Source organism: Acipenser ruthenus, chromosome 14, assembly GCF_902713425.1.
Source record: "Acipenser ruthenus chromosome 14, fAciRut3.2 maternal haplotype, whole genome shotgun sequence".
Classification (NCBI taxonomy): Eukaryota; Metazoa; Chordata; class Actinopteri; order Acipenseriformes; family Acipenseridae; genus Acipenser; species Acipenser ruthenus.
Window position 1 is genome coordinate 9,141,411 of NC_081202.1, and position 23,674 is coordinate 9,165,084.

Sequence of the window (23,674 nt, forward strand, 5' to 3'; positions counted from 1 at the left end):
ACAGGTTGTATCTCTCTCGAACCACACAGGGTGTCGCAATGGCTTGCTATCATTGGATAAGTCAGAGATGTTGAAGATATTCCAATTCTATCTTCTGAACAGCTTTAGAACTGTGTTATGGTAACTGAATGAAACTCATATAGTTCACATCTACTGTTTCTGCTTATGAGACACATGCTCAAATTCACCAAAATACTAACTGTATACTTACGGCACGAGTACTTCCTGGATGTTATTCCAGACTGCTTTGCCACCCATTATAATTGTCAGCTGAGTTGTTAGCTCAATGAGGCAGCCGCCTGGATCACACTGTATTTTTTAGAGAACAGAAGAATCATGTAACTTCAGTCAGTTGTCATAATAATTAGATATTTCTCTCACACAAAACCAGCAGAGGGAGCCGTTTAACTGGTATTCAAGCAAAACACATACATTATTGTGAATGATAAATAGGTATGTGGCAGCTAAAAAGCCTACTCATTTTTGTGCATAGCAACTACCACAAAATGTAAATTTCTGGACTTTATGTGACTTTTTTGGAATCCCTGTTCCTATGAACCGTGTTTACAGACGGATTAATCTTATTGAAGCACAAGTTGGCATGCTGTTTGTGTGTTAAAGGATACAGTTTGCTTCACTTACTCTATATTCAGTCTTTACTCTGTGCATGTTAGATACCACAGCATTCACCTGTTTAGCTCACCTCTTCATTCCGGTATTTTCCAAGCCAATACACTGGATCCCCAGGATAACCCACAATCTTGCCTTTGAAAAAGGCCATATAGAAACAAGAGGAATAGTAGTTGACAAATTAGAAAAGAAACATCTTCAGGGTCAGACTGTTCTCATAATCAGTCTTTGTTCTGGGTAATTCTGGAATACAAACCACAAAGAAAAAACAATTTAAAAAGTCTGTCACAAACATACAAATTTAAACACTCACATTCCTTCCCTTACTTAAAAACACATGCAAATCTCCAGGTCCTGGTTGAGCATACTGGCCAAATTCTCCAGCCCCTGGAATGCAAGTGACCAGAGTAGATACTCTATAGCCTCTTTTCTGTAGACACTAAACATCACATGAGACCAGATACATCTTTAGAGCAGTGATAGGTGTGGTTCTTTCAGTCCGTTCAAAACCAGGACTGTCCCAACCAGCTCTGTAATCACTTAACTGAACAACTAGGTTCAATTAAACAGTTAAATACCTGGCTGGAACAAGGCCCTGGACTGCTGCAAAGCTCTTTTACATTTGCATGGTTTTTCAGAAAACAAAAATTCCAATGAAGTTACCAAACCAGACAAACGTTACTTTTAATTTGGGGCTTGTAATGAAACTGCCCGCAATCTCTGGTCTCAGGAGTTCCATTATTACCTTATAACACGCCACAGCAATGACATTGAACCTTAATTAAATTTAATGTTAACGTTGATGTTTTTGTCAATCAATCGATAAAATTAAAATTATCAATATGTTTTTCTTACCAAAATCAGTGATCCAGATTGCCACTGTCTCATACACTGTATTTAGTATCATTATAATTACAAAGCTGTTACTGAAGTCGCCATCTGGGGTGTCACATACTCTCTGGATGGTTCGAGCAGACAAATAGAGAATGCAAAGAATACCGCCAGACGATACACTATAACCCCAACTACTGAAGCAATGACCAGCAAAACCTAAAAGCACAAGCGAAGAAAACATTTTAGTTTAAAAAATGAAATTACAATGATATTGAAGGTTATGCGAAATTATTATTGTAAACGTGCCCCTATCTAAAATAAATAAATAAATAAATAAATAAATAAATAAATAAAATAAAACATGGTATTTTGGGCCAATTTTCATTAGGTTACAGAAGCTATTTGTTGTGTTACCCAGAACAGGACTGTCCCAATGCCACAGGACACTCTCATACACTTCCCACAATTTGAATGTTAAGGATTCAATGTCCTAAAAAACAGAAAGTTATTGGGTTTTTTTTTTGAGAAAGTGGGGCAGCAGTGTGTAGTGGTGGTTCTGGACTCTTGACCGGAGGGTCGTGGGTTCAATCCCAGGTGGTGGACACTGCTGCTGTACCCTTGAGCAAGGTACTTTACCTAGATTGCTCCAGTAAAAAAAAACAACTGTATAAATGGGTAATTGTATGTAAAAATAATGTGTAAAAAATAATATAATTGTATGTAAAAATAATGTGATATCTTGTAACAATTGTAAGTCGCCCTGGATAAGGGCGTCTGCTAAGAAAAATAATAATAATAATAATAATAATAATAATAATAATAATAATAATAAGGGCGTCTGCTAAAAAGGCGAGACTGTTGAGGGAAGGAATTGACCCGGAAGGTAAATGTAGCAGCTGCAGACAGTAGAGACAGCTGCACTTGTTTACCAAGGGGTCATTAAAGAAAAGGGCTTGTAACCAGAAGGTCCCTGGTTCAAATCCCACCTCAGCCACTGACTCATTCTGTGACCCAGAGCAAGTTACTTAACCTCCTTGTGCTCCGGGTGAGACATAATTGTAAGTGACTCTGCAACTGATGCGTAGTTCACACACCCTAGTCTTCGTAAGTCACCTTAGATAAAGGCGTCTGCTAAATAAACAAATAACAATAATAAAGGGGAGAAACCCCTTTAAAAACTGAAAAGAGTTAATGAGTGTTTTGTCGTTGTTTGAATTTACTAGATGGCTAACACATCTCCGAAGCTGTCGCCTTGGGCCAGCACTACCCGGAGCAACACTACACCACAGTCACTGTTTAATTGTTATCACCCACCACGAGCACTACTGCACGCACCCAGGACTGGTGACCGTGTTAGTATATTGTGGGACGGATATTTGTGTTTATTATTTGGGACTGTAACCCTTTTGTTATTTACTCTGTGCACTACACTAGTGCTGTGGTGAAACAGACGTGGATACAATTACAAATTGTTCCAAACTGGATTATAACTCTCTGTGTTTCATTACTGCACATACCACTTACCACTTTGCCACACATGGTGTCAGAACACGGGATTATGGATCACGCATCACTCACAGCGCTGGAAGCACTGGATAGCAGATGGGAGGCTACGGAAAGACAGGGAGAGGATCGGTACACGACGATGGTGGAGAAAATCGGTCTGGCGATCCAGACCACACGACACCCGTAATGATGGCCCCGAAGGCGAGGGCACTGATGGCGGAGGATGACACCGAGGCTTACCTGGTCGCTTTTGAGCGGCTGGCTACCACCTCGTCATGGCCCAGGATGTACTGGGTGAGCCAGCTGGGATCCTGTCTGATCGGGGAGGCTCAAGCAGCATATCAGGCCATGACGGACACCGAAGCTGCCGACTACGACCTGGTAAAGCGAGCCATCCTACGCCGGCTCAGCATCACGGGGGAAACGCACAGGGTAGGATTCCGGGAGAACTGAAAATCCCTTGACCACATGGTGCACTGGCTAAGCCCCGCCCAGAAAACGGGTCTGTAAAAAAGGAAACGTGGGTGTTGTGTTTGTTTGTTTTGTCTAGTAAAAACTGTTTGTTTTTTGTTTCTAAAGACTACTAACACTATCTGGAGCTGCAGCCACAGGCCAGCAACAAACCCGGACACCAGCACTAGTTTCACGCACTAGAATAAACACTGTGTTTGTGTTCTGTGTTGCGTGTGGGTGTTTTATGGTTTTGGGTCAAAACCGAGGATTACAAACGAAGTGATACACGCCGTTGTATCAGTTCCATCATTTATTATTTACAGGTGTTTGCCCTAAGGCTCTGGACATTGTATAATCAGTAAACACCCTTGCACCTGGAAATCATTGTCTGTTTTGTATCCGTTCTGCACTGCACACACCTGTAACCACTCACCACTTTGCCACAACGTCCCTTGAAATATCGCATAATGTTCTGTCTCTTTTATTAAACATGTTTGTAATTTTGTTTTGTTTTTAATGTAACAGTTTACATGTTTGCAAATTCAGTAAAATACCCTATTCTTATTTCCATGTGTCAAAAAAGTAGGATTGCCTTAATGAATAGGCCTATATAAAGAAATGCTAATTTACAGTGCATTTACTGTTCAGATTCTCCTTTTAAGATATTTGAGGAGTGTCCTGGAAAAACGCAACCCAAAAGTTCATTTCTTTAGATAAACCACCCTTTGCTTCTTGCTAACAAAATAGTTTTCTGAAAACGTAAATGTTTGTGGGTTACATATATTAGGTTCTTCCACCATATATATATATATATATATATATATATATATATATATATATATATTCCTTAAAATCCTTTTTAATGTTTATATTAAGCAAAACGAGAGGACTATGAAATGTTTCCAGGACACCCATCATTTTCACTTTGTTTCTGTACTTCCAAAGTAAGTTAGGCAGTAGTTATTGCACTTGAAAACACAACAGCAATTACATTAACATATCTCTTCCTTTATTTACTTGTCCAGTCATACCCAAACACATCATGAATATGTTTTTGACCTAGTTTAGCCATGACAAGGCTTTCCCTAAAGCATTTCACTGCAGCCTACATTTTCGTGTCATAAAAATATACTGTACATATCATTCAACCACAAGATGGCAGTATGAGTCAGCTATTTACTATTAAATGATGCCACCCGGCGGTTTTTATTATAAATCTAAATTGCAGCAGCAGGAACAACTCGCTGTACTCCATGGACAAAAGTCCATGCACCCCCTTAACACTTTTATTGGTTATTTTAATGATCTTCTTTGGCCAATGAGGAAGGGATTTCTACATGTTGACATCTACAGAACCTGCGTGCTGGCTACAACAACAATAACACAAACACAAAGTCATAGATACTTTATTGTAGCTTTGTTGGAGAAGGAGTATTTAACACGCAGGTGAGGTGTTAGTATTAGGGCTGTGCAAATACTTTTGTTGACATGTATTAAATGAAGACTATTAAAAGTGTTAATTTCAACTTCAAGAAAAGCTTCATTTCCTTCATCTGTGCAATGGCAATAAACCCTTGCATTGAGTGATTCAAAGCCCATTTGGAAGCGAATTTTCCTTTCACCTGAGGCTCTGAAAATGTTACTGCTGCAAACTAACACAAAACACAAACCTACCAAATATCTTTCTATCTTAAGAGCTAAGTGTTTTGTATACGGGGATATGTATTTGTTTGTCGCGTTTTAGCCGAGGTTAGAAGGTTAAATCTTGCCCAAGACTACCAACCAACCCACATTCACTGCAGAAGTTTGCTCACATTGGGAGACTGACATGTTTATATGGAAACAAGCAAAAAGAAGTTAGATAAATAATTGCATATAAAATTTGAGTGGTTTTAGTTGGTTTTATTCCATTGTAATTATTAGCCAACAACTTAAAACGTATTAAATGGAATTACTGCAGACAGACTGATATATAAAGAGACATACATCCCCACAAACTGATACTCCTAATACCTAGTGTAAAATAATATGAATACCAAGTTTCATCAGAATTTAATCAGGGGTTTTACAGATAGATGCAAAAACGTCAGTGTGATACAGATGGACACCCCCACGTATACCCAGAAACCAATGCTCTAAATAACTTAGAATAAATAACGTTATACACAATTGGAGAAGCAGCGTTCCAGATATATGTAGGAATGTGAGGAACTCCACAGCTGTGTATTTTTAAGAAGAAAAGAATGCTTCAATTCACTGGATGTAAAGTCTAGCCCTTAATGTGAGGGCAGAAGTTGATTGTCTATTAGAGTACTGGGTAGGAAGCAGGAAGAATGACTGAGGGATGTGCATTGGAGCATTCCCCATTGTGGTAATGCTACTGTATCTGAATGAAAGAGAGTTGGTAGTGTGCAGCTGCAGCAGTGGTGTTACACTGAGAGAAAAGAAATCATCCTCCCACTGGATTTTTGCCTATGTGTGGATAGAAGGGATATTCAAACAGGGTGACATGTAAGGATTTTGTAGTCAAATGTGAAAGAAAGAAAGAGTTGAAACTATTAAAGGAGGTCTCCCCTTTAAGGATGAATTGTACAATATGCCAGACCTCAAATGAAATCTGTGAAATCTGTGCTTGCCTGTACTTGTTATAGCTGTTTGCATGTTCTGATAGCTATTTGCTTTACTGTAGATATCTGGCATTAACAATTCTGCTGCTCGTCTTCTCCCAACCTCGCTACTCATGGGCTCTGCTTCACACCTTCCACTGGCTACCTATCTCTGCTCGCATTCAATTCAAGACCCTTGTTCTTGCCTATCGCTCTCTTCACCACCCTGCCCTTCCTACCTCCAATCCCTCTTGTCTCCCTACACACCTCTCACCCTCTCCACTCCTCTACTGGCTGACTGGTCACGTCTTCCCTCCACTCTCCATCCACCCGTGTCCATTTCTTCTCCTTCCTAGCCCCTCTGAGGTGGAACCAGCTACCGGATAACTTCAGGACTGCCCCGTCTCTCATTGCCTTCTGTAACCTCCTCAAGACCCACTGTAGATCTCTTGATCTAGCCCTCCTATTTTGCACTGGACTTGCCTGACCTCAGCACCAAGTTATTGGATCCTCAGCTAATGTATTATTGCACTATTATGTCATTGTAGTTATAACTTCTTGTAATCCTAAATGGTTACATCATATTTCATATTGTATTCTATTAGTATTACTGCACTTACTGTAAATATACTGTATTTAAATATTAATCTTGCATTGTAACCCTGTAATGCCCTGTAATACCTGTGAGTCTTCAGGATTTGGGGTTTGATACAGCAAAGTTGCCTCAAACTAGGTCTCCCAGAAACAGATTTAAAGTCACTGTTCCTGAAAAGGAGCTTTGTGTTTCCTCCGCTTTAATCGAGATCTTTAATCAAGATTTATCAAAGGCAAAAATATTTCTGTCCTGTGCCTTGTCACATTTTCACCTAACCACTGTCACTGAAGTGACTGAAGTTTGCTGTATTTGTTTGTTACTATGTATGTATGTAAAAGCAGTGAGTGTGACGGTTATGACACAGCTGGGTCTCAAAATATCAATGAAGCGAAGCTAAACCTAATAACTCTTCCTGTTGTCTGCTGGCAGGAAAGCAATACAATCTCATCTTTCAATTAAACCTTCCAGCTTTACAAGTAGACATGGCTTGAGATTTGTGATCATAAAAACAGCTAATGCACCATGATCTGTAGTAGCACTAATATGATACACTGTAGGTACACATGATGGATGATGATTAAAATGGGAATGGACTATTTGAATCGTATTTACAGACTGTGGGTAGAGGGTTTACTGGTAGAGTAACCAGTGACTAAATGAGTTTCATGAGTGGAGAAAAATGTTAAAAGAATCAGCTATGATACTTAAAAAAAAAAAAAAAAACTTCTTCATAAACCTATGACTTTGCAACAGATGTTTTTTTTAAAGCAGACTACTGAATGATGACTGCTAATCTTAGCAGTTTATGTGAAGAATGTACTATGAATCATAATGGAATATCAGTAATAATATATCATTAAGAAGAACTGAATCTCATAATAAGGGAGACATTTTTTCATGTCAGACATCATGTTATCTAATAAAACTCTGGCGTGCTAGAACTTTTTTAAAGGTTACTTTATTACAGCTATAAAAATGTGCTGCATTGAGTATCATTTTCACCATCTGACACTTTGCATTATAGTGTACTGCTGTGTAGTTATTCATTATAGTGTACTACTGTGTAGTTATTCATTATAGTGTATTACTGTGTAGTTATTCATTATAGTGTACTACTGTGTAGTTATTCATTATAGTGTACTACTGTGTAGTTATTCATTATAGTGTATTACTGTGTAGTTATTCATTATAGTGTACTGCTGTGTAGTTATTCATTATAGTGTACTACTGTGTAGTTATTCATTATAGTGTACTACTGTGTAGTTATTCATTATAGTGTACTACTGTGTAGTTATTCATTATAGTGTATTACTGTGTAGTTATTCATTATAGTGTACTACTGTGTAGTTATTCATTATAGTGTACTACTGTGTAGTTATTCATTATAGTGTATTACTGTGTAGTTATTCATTATAGTGTACTACTGTGTAGTTATTCATTATAGTGTACTGCCTATTTGCGTTTTCTTTGGATTGTTTCCCGTCTCTCGCTGATTTATTATTTTTCAGATATTACCATTTTTAGGACTGTCGATGTATTAAAATATTCAGTCACTTTTTATTTAAGGAGAATGTTTTTAGTTTATTAACTGTTAGCCTCTAGATTACTAACATGATAACAAACGTTGTGCATTTTTGTTATGATTAGTTTAGTTATGGTAACCTATTTATAATGCAATACAATGGACAACTAAAACTGTTCAGCAAATGTCAGATCCCTACCGTGGCTTTATATCCTTGAAACTGTTCAATTTGTTTAACAATCGTACTCTACTAATGTTTAGAACATTAGTTTATAAAGAGTTTATTATATTTCAGCTAACTAAAAAAATTAAAAGTGAACAACATTTCTTAATGTGTTAAGAAACACAGACAATAAACTAAAACAAGTGCCTCTTAGAACTATACTGTTATTTCTGTGAATGGTTGCTTAGATAAATTATATGATCTATTTAAGGCTTTTTTTTTAATCTATTATCTTTATTATAAGTGTTGTTTAGTTTTTTTCTACTTTGCATTTCAGCACAGTGTTTACTATCATGGTAATATGGTGTCCCTCCCTTTAAGTAACTCCCATGCTCCATTACCCATTGTTGAGAGCTGAATGTGTATAAAGTTCAGGCACTGGAACATAGTGTGAATAGCCAAAGGTATTCAGTCCCATCATGGGAGCTCATTAGCACTCTATAGAAACACAATAACTACCCACAGATCAGCAGATCATGCACTACAGCACAGTCACCACATAAACAGCCTGTAGTGGGTAGAGGTGATTCCTGACTTCCCTGGTTTGTATTCTCAGTTAGGCTGAGTGTGTGGGGCACCTTAAATCATTTTAGAGTTTGAATTAGTAGCATTTAGCGTTGCATCTATTATTTAAAGGAATTTAGCATGATGTCCCAAATACATAAAACATGTGTTATAATGTATGCCTATAATTCTCTCTCTCTCTCTCTCTCTCTCTCTCTCTCTCTCTCTCTATATATATATATATATATATATATTGCTTTTAGTACAAGCCTTTTTGTTATATACCTGTGCTCAAAATAAACATTAACCAAATACATGTGAAAGAATTTGAGAGCCAGTTCTTGCTAGCGCCAGTCTTCAGTTTGTCCATTTCAACTAAAATCATAAATTCATAGTCAAATTACCTTTTTTATGTTACCATATTGAATTGCATACTGCTTTGTAGTTTTCCATATATTTAATGAAAAAATGACAAGAAAAAACAAAAAAACATTTGGAAATCTAACATCAAATACTGTAGTACTATTATGGCTTCCTGTATCATTTTGTAGTTTCTTTGATAACATGGTGTTAAATAAAAGATCTAAATTATGTTCATATAGATTTTTTTTAAAAATATGTCTCAATCCTAAAATTCTGGGTGATGGAAAACTTTCGCCATAGCTGTATACTGTGTGTGTATATATATATATATATATATATATATATATATATATATATATATATATATATATATATTCAGGATAAGTTTCTAGGTCATGCCAGCCACAGTTAGTTAGATTTTCCTTTGTTAATTCAAAACAAAATGTTAAAAACTGTTTTTCTAGCACCTACAATACATTGACACTAACAATGACTTGCAGTTACCACCCAGAAGGTAAGCGTTATTAAAAATATAAAAGCTGCTGATTGTAAAAGTTAGTTGTTTGACAATTGATTAAATAGTTGAAGCTAATAGTTGAAGCTAAGGTTTTACAATACATTTTATTTTATCTTTGAAATAAAAAAAACAAAGCAAAATACATAACATACTTTAAAAAAACAACATGATAAAAAAGCAATATTTTGTGGTGAAATCATTTAAAGATAGCGTTGCTTGTGTTTCAAAGATCTGCAAGATTCAAGACAAACGTGCACTTCTCACTTTTGGTTTTGCGCTTTTGTAAATAATCAAAACAAAGCTCTTGAAGTGCCTGCTGAGGGGTAATTTGTTAGAAATAAACGGCATTAAAAATACACTAAGAGAAAACAAGGGAAGAACAGAGGAACTAATCTTCACACGAGGACAGGGAAACATTTCTTTACTAGCACCAGAAACTCAAATTTGATTACAAGCAACCTTTGCCTTTTTATCACTCAAACAATGGGCAGTGCTGTCTAGGGCAATTTCCATGCACAGCATGTGGGTCCCATTTTTTCATTCCTGGACATGGGTGTTTGCTGCTCACAAATGTTGTTGCATTTCAATCAACTTTATTCAGCTGTTCCATTATTAATCACTGCATTGTTAGCTGTAGCATTTACAGAGCCACAGAGTATTAGCAAAAAGCAGTTTGCATTCTGAGTTATATAGCCTCGCAGGCATTATTTTATCGGGGGCAGACAATAGTATAATTAAAGGAACCACAAACAAAGGGGCTGTTAACAGCATTGTATGTGAGCTCTCCAAGTCTAAAGGGTTAAGAAAAGCCCAGATAGCTTTCTGATCACTACAAGGGCTTTTTGTATCAGGTAACCTTTATAAATAATTTACAAATATACACATTCATTTAAAACAGAATAGATTTGTGACTACAGTGAAATATACTACTGGATCTCAGATTTATAGTGGGGGAAATTACTTTTCAAAATAAATCCTTCAGTTACAAGTTATTTGAACACAAGTGTAACTAGTTATCATAACTTATTACTTTAGAAAAATAGTTACAAATAGTTACTTCTCAGGCACAGTTTATATTGTACAGAGATATTTTATTTTGGTTTTGTCAGGCTGCAGTTCGGAATATTCTTTAAAGATCGAACCCACTCATTCCCTTCTCTGATGCAATTTTCTAGCAAGATGATATAAAAAGCATGTTCTTGTGAGGTTTGAAGCATTATGCATAAGTTGTGGTCCTTGTTTTAAAATGTAACTAAAAGTAAGTATGTTATTTTTTCACATACATTTTACTGCGTTATCACATTTAATTACCTGTCTGAAAAAGGAAACATTACAGTTACAAGTTACTAAAAAAATGTAATAAAATGACAGTAATGTGTTTTGTGTAAAGCGTTACTCCCCAACACGTCCTGTCAGCCATATTATGTAACCAGAATATTGGGCAAACATGACAGCATGTTGAACTTACCCAATGTAAATACAGTTATATTGTTTGCCAAATTAAGAAATGCTCTTCCTTTTAGCTTGTACACATTTATTCCACTTTTCCACAATTGAGAAGACATTTTCAAATCTATTATGCAATCTTTGTTGTCCAATGTCGCAAACAGTGGAAGCAAACAGATTTTGTAGAGCATTGTTTTTAGCTGTCCAACCCACTTTCTGCTGAAAATATCATGGATTAAATACATGCTTCCTGTTGTTTATGTATACAGCATCTTAAGAAATCTTCCAGTCCTAAAATGAAATAGTTATCGTTGATCATTTGAACAAAGATTAAATGATCTTTACTAGAAACCAGCATGTCACATTGTTCTTTTGAGGTAAATCTTAATATGTATAATACCTTCGAAAACATGTGCACAAGAGTTCCAGCATACCTAAATGCTTTGTTTAATTTTCACTTTGTGTCAGTAATTGAAAGGAACTGTCTGGAAGAGAGACAAATGGACTCAAGTGAAAAATGCCTCTGTTAAAAAACACATTGCTGGTCTTGGTATACTAAATGAGTGGAGACATTTAAAATGACAATTATTTTAATATACATTTTTTTTAATAAAATGAAGTAACTTCAAAATGTCATGTAAAGTTACTTTTGTCCCTTGCTTTACTTTTGCTTGGTGTACCAGTCCCCTATAGAGTAGAAACTCCCCCCCCCCAACTCCGTATTTACAATGGTACTGACTGACGTTATATAAAATATATGTTTTCCACAACCAGTCTGTAATAATCAGAGTAGTCATTTTTTAAAGTGTGTGTTATAAGCTGTCACCTTCATTCAATGCTGCTTTGCAGAAGCCTTAGTGCCATGTTCGTAATGCTTAATTCTTTGTGACAATTTATCCCACAGTGAAGAATAAGATATTGAGTGCTTTTAAGCTGTCTCAATCATTCCCCTTGGGGGAATAACAGAAACATCCTTATTTGAACTGACCTTCACTCCATCATGCCACATTTTAAACAGCTCAGAAGAGTTCAGGAATAAATAATATGTCATACAATATAAATCATGTAGTATATATATTTTCTTAGATATCAGTTTTGAAATGTTTTCAACCCCACTGCTATTGCCTTGTTACAAAAGTCTTTTAAGTGTATTTATTTAAATAGAGAAAACACCATTAAAGTTTATGAAGTACCAGTATAGTTTCACTCACGAGGATAGCCGCATCAGTGAATAAGTTATTCAATAATATACAGTATTTAGCTAAATGTATTTCTTCATTTCAACTGGAAATTGTAGCCTATATAAGCCTTGTCTTTACAAAACAACTAAGGAATGATTATCTCTCAATTTAGCACACAAACAGCCCTACTCTATAAACAGTTTCAGTGGAGACGAAATTACACAATCTAGAAGTATTTACATATCAGGGACTGGAATCCCAGAACTCTCCATAAAATCTTTGTGGGGATTTTCAAATTGGGCCCATTCAAGATCCTTTATTTTCCTGATGCCACCAGTCAAGTTTTTTAGAGATGATTTGTAGAGCAAAAAACACTTCCATTAGATTAAGATTTAAGCATAGACCTATGTTACCTTGCAGCCAGACCTGATATCCTACAACTGTTAACATATTGTCAACATATTTGGGTTGGTTGCTATGGTCACCACACCATCAACCCGTTGACTTTGTAGAAATTCATGACACCTGGCTCCTAGCATGTGTGTTTAACTAGATATTAAGCCACACCAGTTACTAGTGATGAAGACAATCTACTTCAAGTTTGTCTATACTAATGTTCTTGTTTTGTTTCCCCAAGCAGAAAAACAGAGCCTTATCTGTTTACAATACATCCCCCAGTTCCCTTGGGTTTACTCACACACTAAAAGCTGTGATCTCTGACTGAGGATGCTGAACATGCAAGCAAGGCAGGATATAGATTTGAAAAGATAAGACACGGAAATGTATCAAAATATTACTGGATTTCATTTAACCTGATCATACATGCTTTCTTTGCATTATTTGTTTAATACTGTAGTTTTACCATACCTGTATGTGTATTTGTAAGAAACAGACAAGGCATGGGTTGCCCAGTATGTGTAATTTAAGTAAACCAAAAATTATTATTATTATAGCATTTTTGTTTGTTCAGGAATTTAAATATATTTCTCATAGCTAATTACTGTTTTTTTATATTATTATTATTTGTATATTTTTACATTTTTTAGTCTAATTTGGTTCCACTACTAATTCAATTGCTTCATTTAAAAAATATATATAATTATTGCGAAGATAAAAACCGGTCTAATGCATTACCATTGTGGAAAGTTACTTATCATCAAAATATAAGTGTAGTTTAAATGTAAAACTTTTTTTTTTTTTTCAAAAGTTTCCTTTTTAAATAAAATAATAATCTTAAACTGTTAAATAAGACTTTATTTACTGCAAAAAGAAGTCAGTTTGGTCCAGAAGTTAAACTTTGGTCAGCAGTTCATTGTCTCTGATGTCTATCATTTTATAGTCAATTTGACATAATGAATGAGTTGGACACACCTTCTGCCCATCAGAATAGCAGTCTCCTTATCTGAATTGAAAATCAAATTAAGACCTTGGAGCCAATCAGAGAACACCCAGAACTTCAGAAACCCTCCAAAAAAAAAAAAAAAACATCTTTGGATTTTATCAAAACTTTCGCTAACTTCCCTTGGAGGAGAAAACTGCTCTACACTGCAGATGCAAGTTCACTTAATTACAACCACAGCAACAGAAGAGAAACCTTGATTTGTAACCCTCCCTTGAAGCAGGCCGTCTGACACAATGGTCCCCAGTTCTCTTCCAGCCCAGAATCTTTATTGGGAGATGGCAGGCTCCTATCCATTTCTACACGCTCCCAAACCTCCAGGATTCGGAAATTCGGGGAAGAGTTTTCTTATTGACAATCTGCTGAAGGATGGGGATTCACAGGACTCTTCAGCCCCCTGGGTCCCTGTGAGTCCCGTACCAGTTAAACTGTGTCCAACTGCGGAACAAATCAGCCCCTCAGGAGGTCCATATAGTACAAGATGGGGTTTTCAGCTTGTTAACCCCTCAGACAGACAGTGTGCCCAGTCTCCAAACAGGGAACTGCTCCTGCAGCCTCAACCAGGTAAGACAACCGTCTTTCTTTCTTTTTAAAACAGACTATGCATGGTCACGTTGACTTATGTTCCCAGTTTGTTAAAAAAAAAAATCCAAAGAGACATGCAGGGGCCCTTTTACATGCATTTTGTGTATTGTTTGTTTTTATAACAAATTCAAAGAAGTGGTACAAAACTTACACTAAACTTAATAGCCTATAAAACGTCTCACCCAATTAAGTAGTTAATGTAGAAGTTTAGCTGTGATATATATATTCAACCCGTGAACAGTGCTTTGTGTGAGCGTAAAATGAATATCTGGCTTATGTTGGGTTTAGCTAGAGTAGTAAAAAACATATATATTATAGATGGTAGTTTCAGTATTTATGTGTACTGTTTTCTTGTACTCTCAGTAGAGAGATTGTTTAGTGGAAGCTGTGGTATTGATTTTTTTTTTTTTTTTATCTTTATTGGAACTCAATTTACACCCAAAAGCTGTATCTGACCAGTTATTAAACTGAGTCATGTAAACAGCTCTTGCTTCACTCAAATGATTGTATCAAGTTTGAAGTACCATTTATGAAAAATGCCAGTGGTGGTATTAATTATTTTGTCCCTGAGGCACCTTATTCTTGGAACAGACTCAATGTATGCATCAAACTGAAATATAATTGAAAGTTCTGCTTCTGTTAATCTGAAGGCAATTTGTAGCCCTTAAGAAACAAAATATATTGCTCTATACCAAAAGATATTGTGGTAATATACAGTGTCGTAACCAGAGCTGACATTCTACCGAGGTCAAACTCAGGTTTCAAGCTATAGCTGGCAGTATTTATATGACTGCTTGGTATTTACTATTCAACCAACAAATCTATGTTACACAGTAAACCAACAGAGAAAATGAAGGAGTCTTTTGTACTTTAGCAGAATTTTTACATGAGCGTCAGCATCGATGATGCAAAAAAACAACCAAGGACACGACTTCAGTGTCTTCATAGCAAGTGACGGCCATGTAACATATATCAGGGTATATTCAGTTCATCTAAATGAGAGTAGATAAAAAATACCTCCACTGTTTAGAAAATTAAAAAAGGGCCTAAGGTTATGAAAAATAAACAACCAACAGTCCATGCTAGTCTTGTTTATTTACATAATTTAATAAAAGTATGAGAAAGGAAGATATATGACTGAACAGACCCCATTGTGAATTATCAAATATTATGGACAAATTATATGTACAAAACAATGCATAGTATGTCAATATATTAGAAAATATAAGCAAACATATTGTAGTGGCAATTTTTGTTATATTGTCCCATATGTTTCACTATATATATATATATATATATATATATATATATATATATATATATATATATATATATATATTGTGATTCAAGATTCTTTTTTAATGTGTAACAACATGAAGCAGTTAACTATTTGACCACTGGTAAAAGCACAGTCTGTAAGGGAGGGGTTTGAATTATACACTTACTGTAAACTAAAAACGGTTTCTTGGATCTGCAATTTAAACACAGGATCAGATAACTGTATGAATTTATTTTCATTTAGAGATGGTACTAAAATTGATACTGTGCAGGTTTTATGAAGTGTGCGGATGTTATATTACAACAGTTGTGTTGCTAATACCTGTAAACTAGTAGTCCTTCTTAAATAAACATTAAATACATCATTAATATTAACAGTACAAATATTAGTAATGCATTATTACAATCACAATTAACACCAAAAACAATAGTTGGGAGTTAGGGTGCATACAAAGTCGTTTTTCAATGTAAAGCTATGGACAAAAGTTTTGCATCTCCTAGAATTTTAGGATTGAGACATTATAATACAAAATAAAACTATAGGTAATCAAATAAACCACAAAATAATATCACAAAAGTCTACTGGACGTCATAAAAACATTATTTCATGCTAGATTTCGAAATGTCACATTTTTCAATTTTTGTCAGTTTTTCATAAGTATATGGAAAACTACAGTGGTATGTAATTCAGTATGCTAATGTAACATTATTTAACAGGTTTCATGCGACTTTATGAAGCAAAAGGGGTGATGCAAAAATTTTGGCCATAGCTATATGTACTGTATTAACATTATAGCATTTATTTGTTAACAAAATACAAGTAGAAAACGTTATTGTGGAAGGATCCATAACATTATTGAACTATTGTAAAATTGTTTGAATATTAGGGAATAGCTAATATTTGCTAAGGTTCAGGTATAAGATCTGTGTTTCTTTTATGCTAACCATCCTTTCATTAATTATCTAAAAAATATATACATTTTTGCTTTTGCTTTGATTCTGCATATTTTTCTTATAATGTATTAAATTGTCATGCAATAATAATGTTTATGTTCCTATATGTTTATTGAATGTGATTACATTAATCTAATCATTTGTTTAAAAGAAAATTACTGGATGATCAGACAAGAAAACACTTCTGACACTGAGATCAGTAAAAGGAGAGCGAGCAACCTTTGTGCTTATTAACGATTAAAGTCTAGCTTAAGCTTTTAAAAAAAATTGCTGATGGTTATTAAATTATGTAAATTAAGAGAGTATTCAGAAATTCAATTTAATTGAATCAAAGGGGTTTTATGTATACAGTTGTGGTTTAGAATTGTATAATATTAACAGGTGTTAACACCTAGCATTAAGCTTTGACAATAACCCTGCACATTTAGTATTTTCTTGTCACATAATTCATACTGGAATTAACTTTTTTTTCAGCACTGGCTCTCAGAAACTGCAATACTGTGAACTGCTATACATAACAGAATTCAGCTTCTTAAATGGTGCATAGTCATTTAAAAAATGGATTTTGTTTAGAACTGTAATTGGTGTTTCTTCCTTACAGAAAAAAAAAATTGTTTTGAGAATCAAGCAATGTATGCACTGTATTTAAAATTATACATTAACTTACAAACACAGAAGAATATGTATTGGGACTGATATACTCTTTTTTTCTGAATATAATGTCCACTTCATATAGATATAAAAGCATGGGCTTTTGGATGAGTTGTCTGGTCTATAAATAATGAAAATAGAAAATGTATTAAAATCAGTTACAAAACAAAGTTTAAGTCTACTGCTTATTTCACGCAGATACTTCCAGAATAAACGTATATTGTTGACTTTATTTCCTTCTATGTTAGTTTATGGTGCTTCGAATAGACCACTACAGACCAAAAAAGTGAGTGCAAAGAGGTAACTGGCAGATGTGATTCCCCTGAATAATTGAAATGTGTGTCCCTTTTCACAGTTTTCTTGAAGAATGTCTTTCCAAGGGCTCCACAGTTTCTTGTGGCCTGCTGTGGTGGGTCTTGTCCTCTCCCTGCCCCTCCTACTGCTTTTTCAAGTAAGTTGTTATGCTTCATCTGTAATGCTTGACTTCATCTGTAAACCAGAGCAGCAGGATTTAATGTGGTCTGAAAAACTAATTACAGATGCAATGCCAACGAGCTGATTCTCAAATAAACCCTCAGCGGTGCTATTCATAAGATTCACAGTGATTTATCAAATGTGGGTGCTTCTAGTACCATGAAAGTTGTTTTCTTCCAAGAAGAATGCAACAATAGCACAAAGGATGCATGTTTATACCGTTCATTATATATTTCTATAATTAGTAAAGACAGCCTTTTAAAAGACAAAGTACAAAGTGTAAATGTCCATCACAGTCCATGAAATACAACTTTGTTTTAGCAACTTTGAAAATATCATTGGGAGGGAGGCAGCTGATAATCATTTAGTGAAATGCCCATCTGGGAATTACATATTTACTACCATAAACTGTTGATAAAAACATGGCCTGTCATATTTGACTGTTTTTAGTACTAATTTGATTACCAGTAACTTACATTGTATTTTATTTTTTTCTTATTGTATATTTCTAATTAGGAGAATGACATATTTTGGTATTGTCCTCCTATAGCTAATAGAATTACAGAAGAGCTTTTTTTTTTTTTTTTTTTTTATCACACCAGTCTTTATTTTTTGTTCTAAAGCTGGTCTGTGTCAGGACTACCCAGCTGCCATTTTTAGGAATATGTTAAGGCTCTAAGGAAGGTTGCTAAGTCAAGTGATTCTTGACAAGTGAGGCAGCAAATGCTAGCAGTTTAATGAGCTGTGAGTCCCTAAACACCTTTTAGGGGGCTGACACTTTCCCACAGAGCACTTTACATGGCCAGGGTTGCCTAACAATGCACGACAGCACCGTGACCAATCACCACTTTCACTATACTCATCCACACGCGACCTCGCCACCATTTTTCACTGCAGCGATAAACTTTAATAACTATTGCGTTCTAAAAAGGCTTGGGCAAGGATCAGTTACCCTTTTGTATGGTCTAAAAGCAAAGCTCTATGTGTCTTTTCTCCTGTCTCTCACATTCCAACCAGATTCCTGAACACCATTTAAACCCCTTGACTACAACATAAAGCAGTGAATGAAAGTGACTTTTATAGACTTATTCTAGCTCATCTTCCCATACAGCCCTGTCTACCTGAGAATAAAAAGATTTAGTGGAGAAGCTGAGTTTAGAAGCGGGCTCGCTGAATACGCTGAGCTAATACTGACTGTTTTGATTGCTTATTAAGAAGGGCAGATACACTAGTATTTTGGAAGTGACCTATTAATCGTCCATTTATCTATAATGTATTGAATTTAAATGATGAAATAGAGCCTGTGACTAACCACCTTACACGCTCCTTCCAGGTGGTCTGCATACCAGCAAAATACAGATTTGTCCTACAGATTAAGAAGACATTTATCATTGTGAATTGGAATTTGTTTATGTAACATGCACTTCAAACGCAATACAAAAAAGAACATAGATGTGAGTTTTTATTTTAAAACACTAAAAAACATAATTACATGAACCATCTAAAAGCACAATTTTGAGAATTAAAATATATAAGCACAATACGGTACTGCTAATACCACTACTACTAGAACTACTACTACTACTACTACTACTACTACTACTACTACTACTACTACTACTACTACTAATAATAATAATAATAATAATAATAATAATAATAATAATAATAATAATAATAATAATAATAATAATAATTTATCAAAAATACCAGTTTAAGAAATATTATATATTTACACCTTTCTATTTGTTTTTGGTTGGATACCTGATAGGATAACATCAATAATATGAATTGGGTAGCCTCAATGATACTATGGGGAATAAGCGTGCTGAAGCATGACATGATTGCATGTACTTGTGGGTGCACAGTCTGGATTAACAGCATTGACAATATATTGAGTTTCCTCACATAATGCCCCCCTCAGGGGGTGAATATGCAGGCCATTTTCCATGCCTGTCCAGTCTCTGGCAGGTATACTGGTACATAGTGTTAATTATGAAGTTGGTGGTTTTGTTATTTGGGCTAATGTTTCCAAAGGGATGTTTCAGACCAGCAAACATTTAATTTGTGACCTAAAATGGAGTCAAGTGAAAGACTAGTTCATTAACCCTTGTGCACAGTAGTTTACATTATAAAAGTTCTTAAAGTAAAACAAAATTCATCTTATTTTCAAAGATGTAAAAAAGTGTGTATATTTAGTACACTGTAAAATTACTGTAATAATTATAATTAAATGAATTGCAATAATCTGATTGAAGTAACATACAGTAGGATGTTATCCTATTATCAATTGATGAGCAAGCATCCCAGAGCGCTTTGCATAAATTGATCCGACAGGACTAGATTAAAGCAATAACCTAATCAAATAGAAAAGTCTTCAGTGGAGCCGTGGAAATAAAATCTCTTTCTGCACTGTACTGGGGAGAGAACTCCAGAACTGGGGAGCATTGAGGAACATAAGGACTACCAAAAGGTCTGCGGCCAAGGACATTATGAGTAAGAAACTCACTTACATAAACAGGTCCAAGGCCATGGATTAATTTATAAGAATTAATTAGCTGAAATAGTAGAAAATACCTCATCCTTTTCAGATATTGTACAGATGAAAGTGATTTTTGTCTACTACGGTACTATAAAATACCACAATCATTTATTATATTCTGTTTCTTATATTTACCTCAGAAGGCAGCAACAGCTTTGCACGATGGTCCCAAGAAGTGAATACCAAGTCAAGGAGAGGGATTCTAAAAAGAGCTGTCTTTTCAGAGGAACAGAGAAAAGACCTGGAGAAAACCTTTCACAAGCAGAAATACATCAGCAAAACAGATAGAAACAATCTTGCAGAACACCTTGGACTGAAGGAGTCACAGGTACCGGACATTTTTTATATAAATAGATTTATGTTAATATATAGAGTATACACCATGAATGTGGGTTGTCTATGGCCTTCCTCATGAGCAAAATAAACCCAGCACTCCATCCTATGGTATGCATTTTATATTGTGAAGTACAGAGCATGTGGGAGTTATACTTCCATTAACATCCTGCATCCCAACATTCCTTGAAGTGTTTGTGCATGATAAAAGAAAAGAGACTCAAGCATTGCAGTCTTGGATAGGGAAGCACCATTGTACACCTACAAAGCACCCACTAGTCTGTGGAGCGGCTTTCTTGTCTATTGTGTGATCAAAAAAAGATAAGCTTTGGTGGAACCTGATTTACATAACACATTAATCATTTTTTAAAATTAAATGCCAGCCCTTTAACTTTTCTATTAGAGATAAGAAACAAAGTTCACTTGACACTGATGTTCTGCTGATCAATACCCTTTTACTGTGTTTTAGTTGATTCTCTACTCGTTTCTGCTAAGATGATTAGATCACTGTTTGCCAATATTGCATCTAAAAAAAGGCTTCTCAAAGGAAGTGAGGTGGGGAAGCAGATTAACGAAGTGAACCCTACATTGTACAGTCAGTGAAGCATTGTGCGCTGAAGCACGTGTAACACCTCACTCTTAAGGAGACTTTTCAGAAGCAGTTTTTGCTTGAATAGTTCGCAAGCCTGGTCTAAACAGAAACAACAATAGAGAATCACAGAGAACACATATAGTAAGATATTAAACAGGTAAGCAATTCAATATTAGATAAATAAATTATATTGTTAAAGCAGTATAGCTACAACATCCCACGTGTAACAGGAAAACTGGGTGTCTTAACCAGTATGCAAAAGAGCTTGGATAGACTGCATTCCTGGTTACAGAGCTTTGATCCTCATCTCACCGACAGGAGTTAGAATCCTATTCTATAAGATTTTGGCACCAACGTACCCACTCAGGCTGCACACGAGTAGCAACCATGCACACAGCAAGCCAGGGTCTTAACTTCTATGCTAAACAGTAGCCTACACACTTGGTTATAACGTTTTTAACCTCATCTCACCAAATGAGGTCAGAAGTCTACATCACACAACACTTGCCATTACACTAACTCTGCATTTGAAATGCAGTATGCATTTTGTGCTGATGTCATCCATGACTCTTTCAACAGGTGAAGATCTGGTTCCAGAACCGAAGGATGAAGTGGAGAAACTCTAAAGAAAAAGAAACCTTCTGCCATAAATCTTGTGAAGAAGAAGAAGAAGAAGATAATTTGCTGGAGAGTGAATTACTCAATGAATACACCATTTGTGCAGCAGCATTGTCCATTGCACCAAAGGGAACTCGTTTGCATTCCAGCAAGGACTCCAGCAAGGATGTAGCTCTGAAAACAGAACCATCAGAGAAAGAGTTCTGTTTATCCCTGCTCAACACCAGGACATGAACATCCTACCATCTGATTAAAACTGACAGGAAAAAGAATGTCTTTCTCAAGCACTTGATTAGATCAAAAAGGAAACCTAACTAATAAACAGTTTACACATGAAGACAGATTTTACTGTGTTACCTCTCCCTTTTCTTCAGCTTAACATTTCAAGCAAGCTATCGTTTCAACATAAGGAACAGAGCGGTAATTCACAATGACGTTATCTTCTTTTTTATTCTTTGAGATGTAAAGCTTTGGGTGTAGCTCTTTACTGACCTCTGCTGGCAGACCTGAATAATACTATTGTAAAGGTTTTTATTGTGAACATGGCCCTGAGACCGCAATATATATTCTTTAGTGTTCATCTTCGCCTTGTGGGTAAGCCATTGTGCAATTAATCAATAAAACAATAACAATATAATAAAAGAGGTGACAGTTCTGTTGAATGTTACGGACATTTCAACAAATCCGTTGATTACATTTGATTTTCATGGACACTTTTTATTTTGTTTATTATCTGTTCTAGCTTCCAAGTTACCAGATGTTGTTTGTATATAGTAACCTATTTATAAAGAAATATAAAAGTATATCAATATCAAACCTGTACCGTAACATCTTTAAAAGTTTTTCTGAACATGTTTTACCCCATTTCAATTATATGATCGACTTGGAGTTAATATTCCCAAAGTGGAGATCTGATGTTTGCTGTTATAGTCATCGGTTACTATATATTAACTAACTATTAACATTTGTTTATATGTTAGCTAGCGAGTTGTTAACAGTTAATAAAGCACGTCCAATTAGTTCTTCAAAGAAACCCCACGAGTGAATTTTTATTTTCAGGTAGGTCACACAAACTGAAACAGTGTTTTTCACCGCAGGCTTCTTTACATCGCATTTTTTGAGACCCAACACTGATTAAATCAATAAAACAGATCCTCTGAAGCATGGTGCGTCTCACTTTTATAACATTAACATTACATATTCTCCTTTCAATTAAAAACTGGAGTATGTCTTTGAAAATATTCCCCAATATTTCTTGAAAATCTGAGGGGACTGTCAGGCCATATCGAAATAAATGTAGACTTGTTAGTAATTGGTATGCCATTATTGTTAGTTCCAGTGTGCAGTATTCATAGTGAAATTGTAATATCTATCTATCTATCTATCTATCTATCTATCTATCTATCTATATATATATATATATATATATATATATATATATATATCTATCTATCTATCTATCTATCTATCTATCTATCTATATATATATCTATCTATCTATCTATCTATCTATCTATCTATCTATCTATCTACCTGTTCTGTCTGTTGGTGCATGCTGGGAGTGTGAGGGGTGTGTGCTGCTGCAGGAGGGGTTGTGGAGAGAGTAGGTGAGTGATATGTGTTTTTTCTTTTTTTTGGGATATAAGTGTTATTTAGGTTTATTTATTTTGGGTGTTTTCAAAAATTTAGCTGACTTTTGTCAGCTTGAATAGGCCAGTATGGCCAGTTCCGGGGGGAGGGAAGCTCCCACAAACTTTTCTTTTGAAAAGTTAAGTCGCCGTCATGGAGTAAAGATCATAACGGAGGGGTTTGTGTCATTGGAGCAATGTGTTTTAGCGTTAGGTGAAGTTGTCGGATGCGAGAATATC

At 35.4% G+C, this 23,674-nt stretch overlaps 1 protein-coding gene and 1 long non-coding RNA gene across 2 annotated transcripts; one reads left to right on the forward strand and one right to left on the reverse strand.

Annotated features, from left to right (window-relative positions):
- Nucleotides 1-223: 223 nt before the first annotated feature.
- LOC131697357 (uncharacterized) lies at nucleotides 224-1,510 on the reverse strand. The gene is made up of 3 exons (XR_009307191.1): nucleotides 1,486-1,510; nucleotides 704-873; nucleotides 224-309 (listed from the first exon to the last, which is right to left on the reverse strand). It is a non-coding gene; the product is annotated as an uncharacterized LOC131697357 (long non-coding RNA).
- Nucleotides 1,511-13,921: 12,411 nt separating this feature from the next.
- LOC131697464 (homeobox protein DBX2-like) lies at nucleotides 13,922-23,139 on the forward strand. Its single transcript, XM_058986495.1, has 4 exons — nucleotides 13,922-14,343; nucleotides 17,603-17,698; nucleotides 20,404-20,591; nucleotides 21,768-23,139. Exons 1-4 carry the CDS (start codon nucleotides 14,016-14,018, stop codon nucleotides 22,038-22,040), a joined length of 885 nt encoding a protein of 294 aa, XP_058842478.1. The 5' UTR covers nucleotides 13,922-14,015; the 3' UTR covers nucleotides 22,041-23,139.
- Nucleotides 23,140-23,674: the final 535 nt, after the last annotated feature.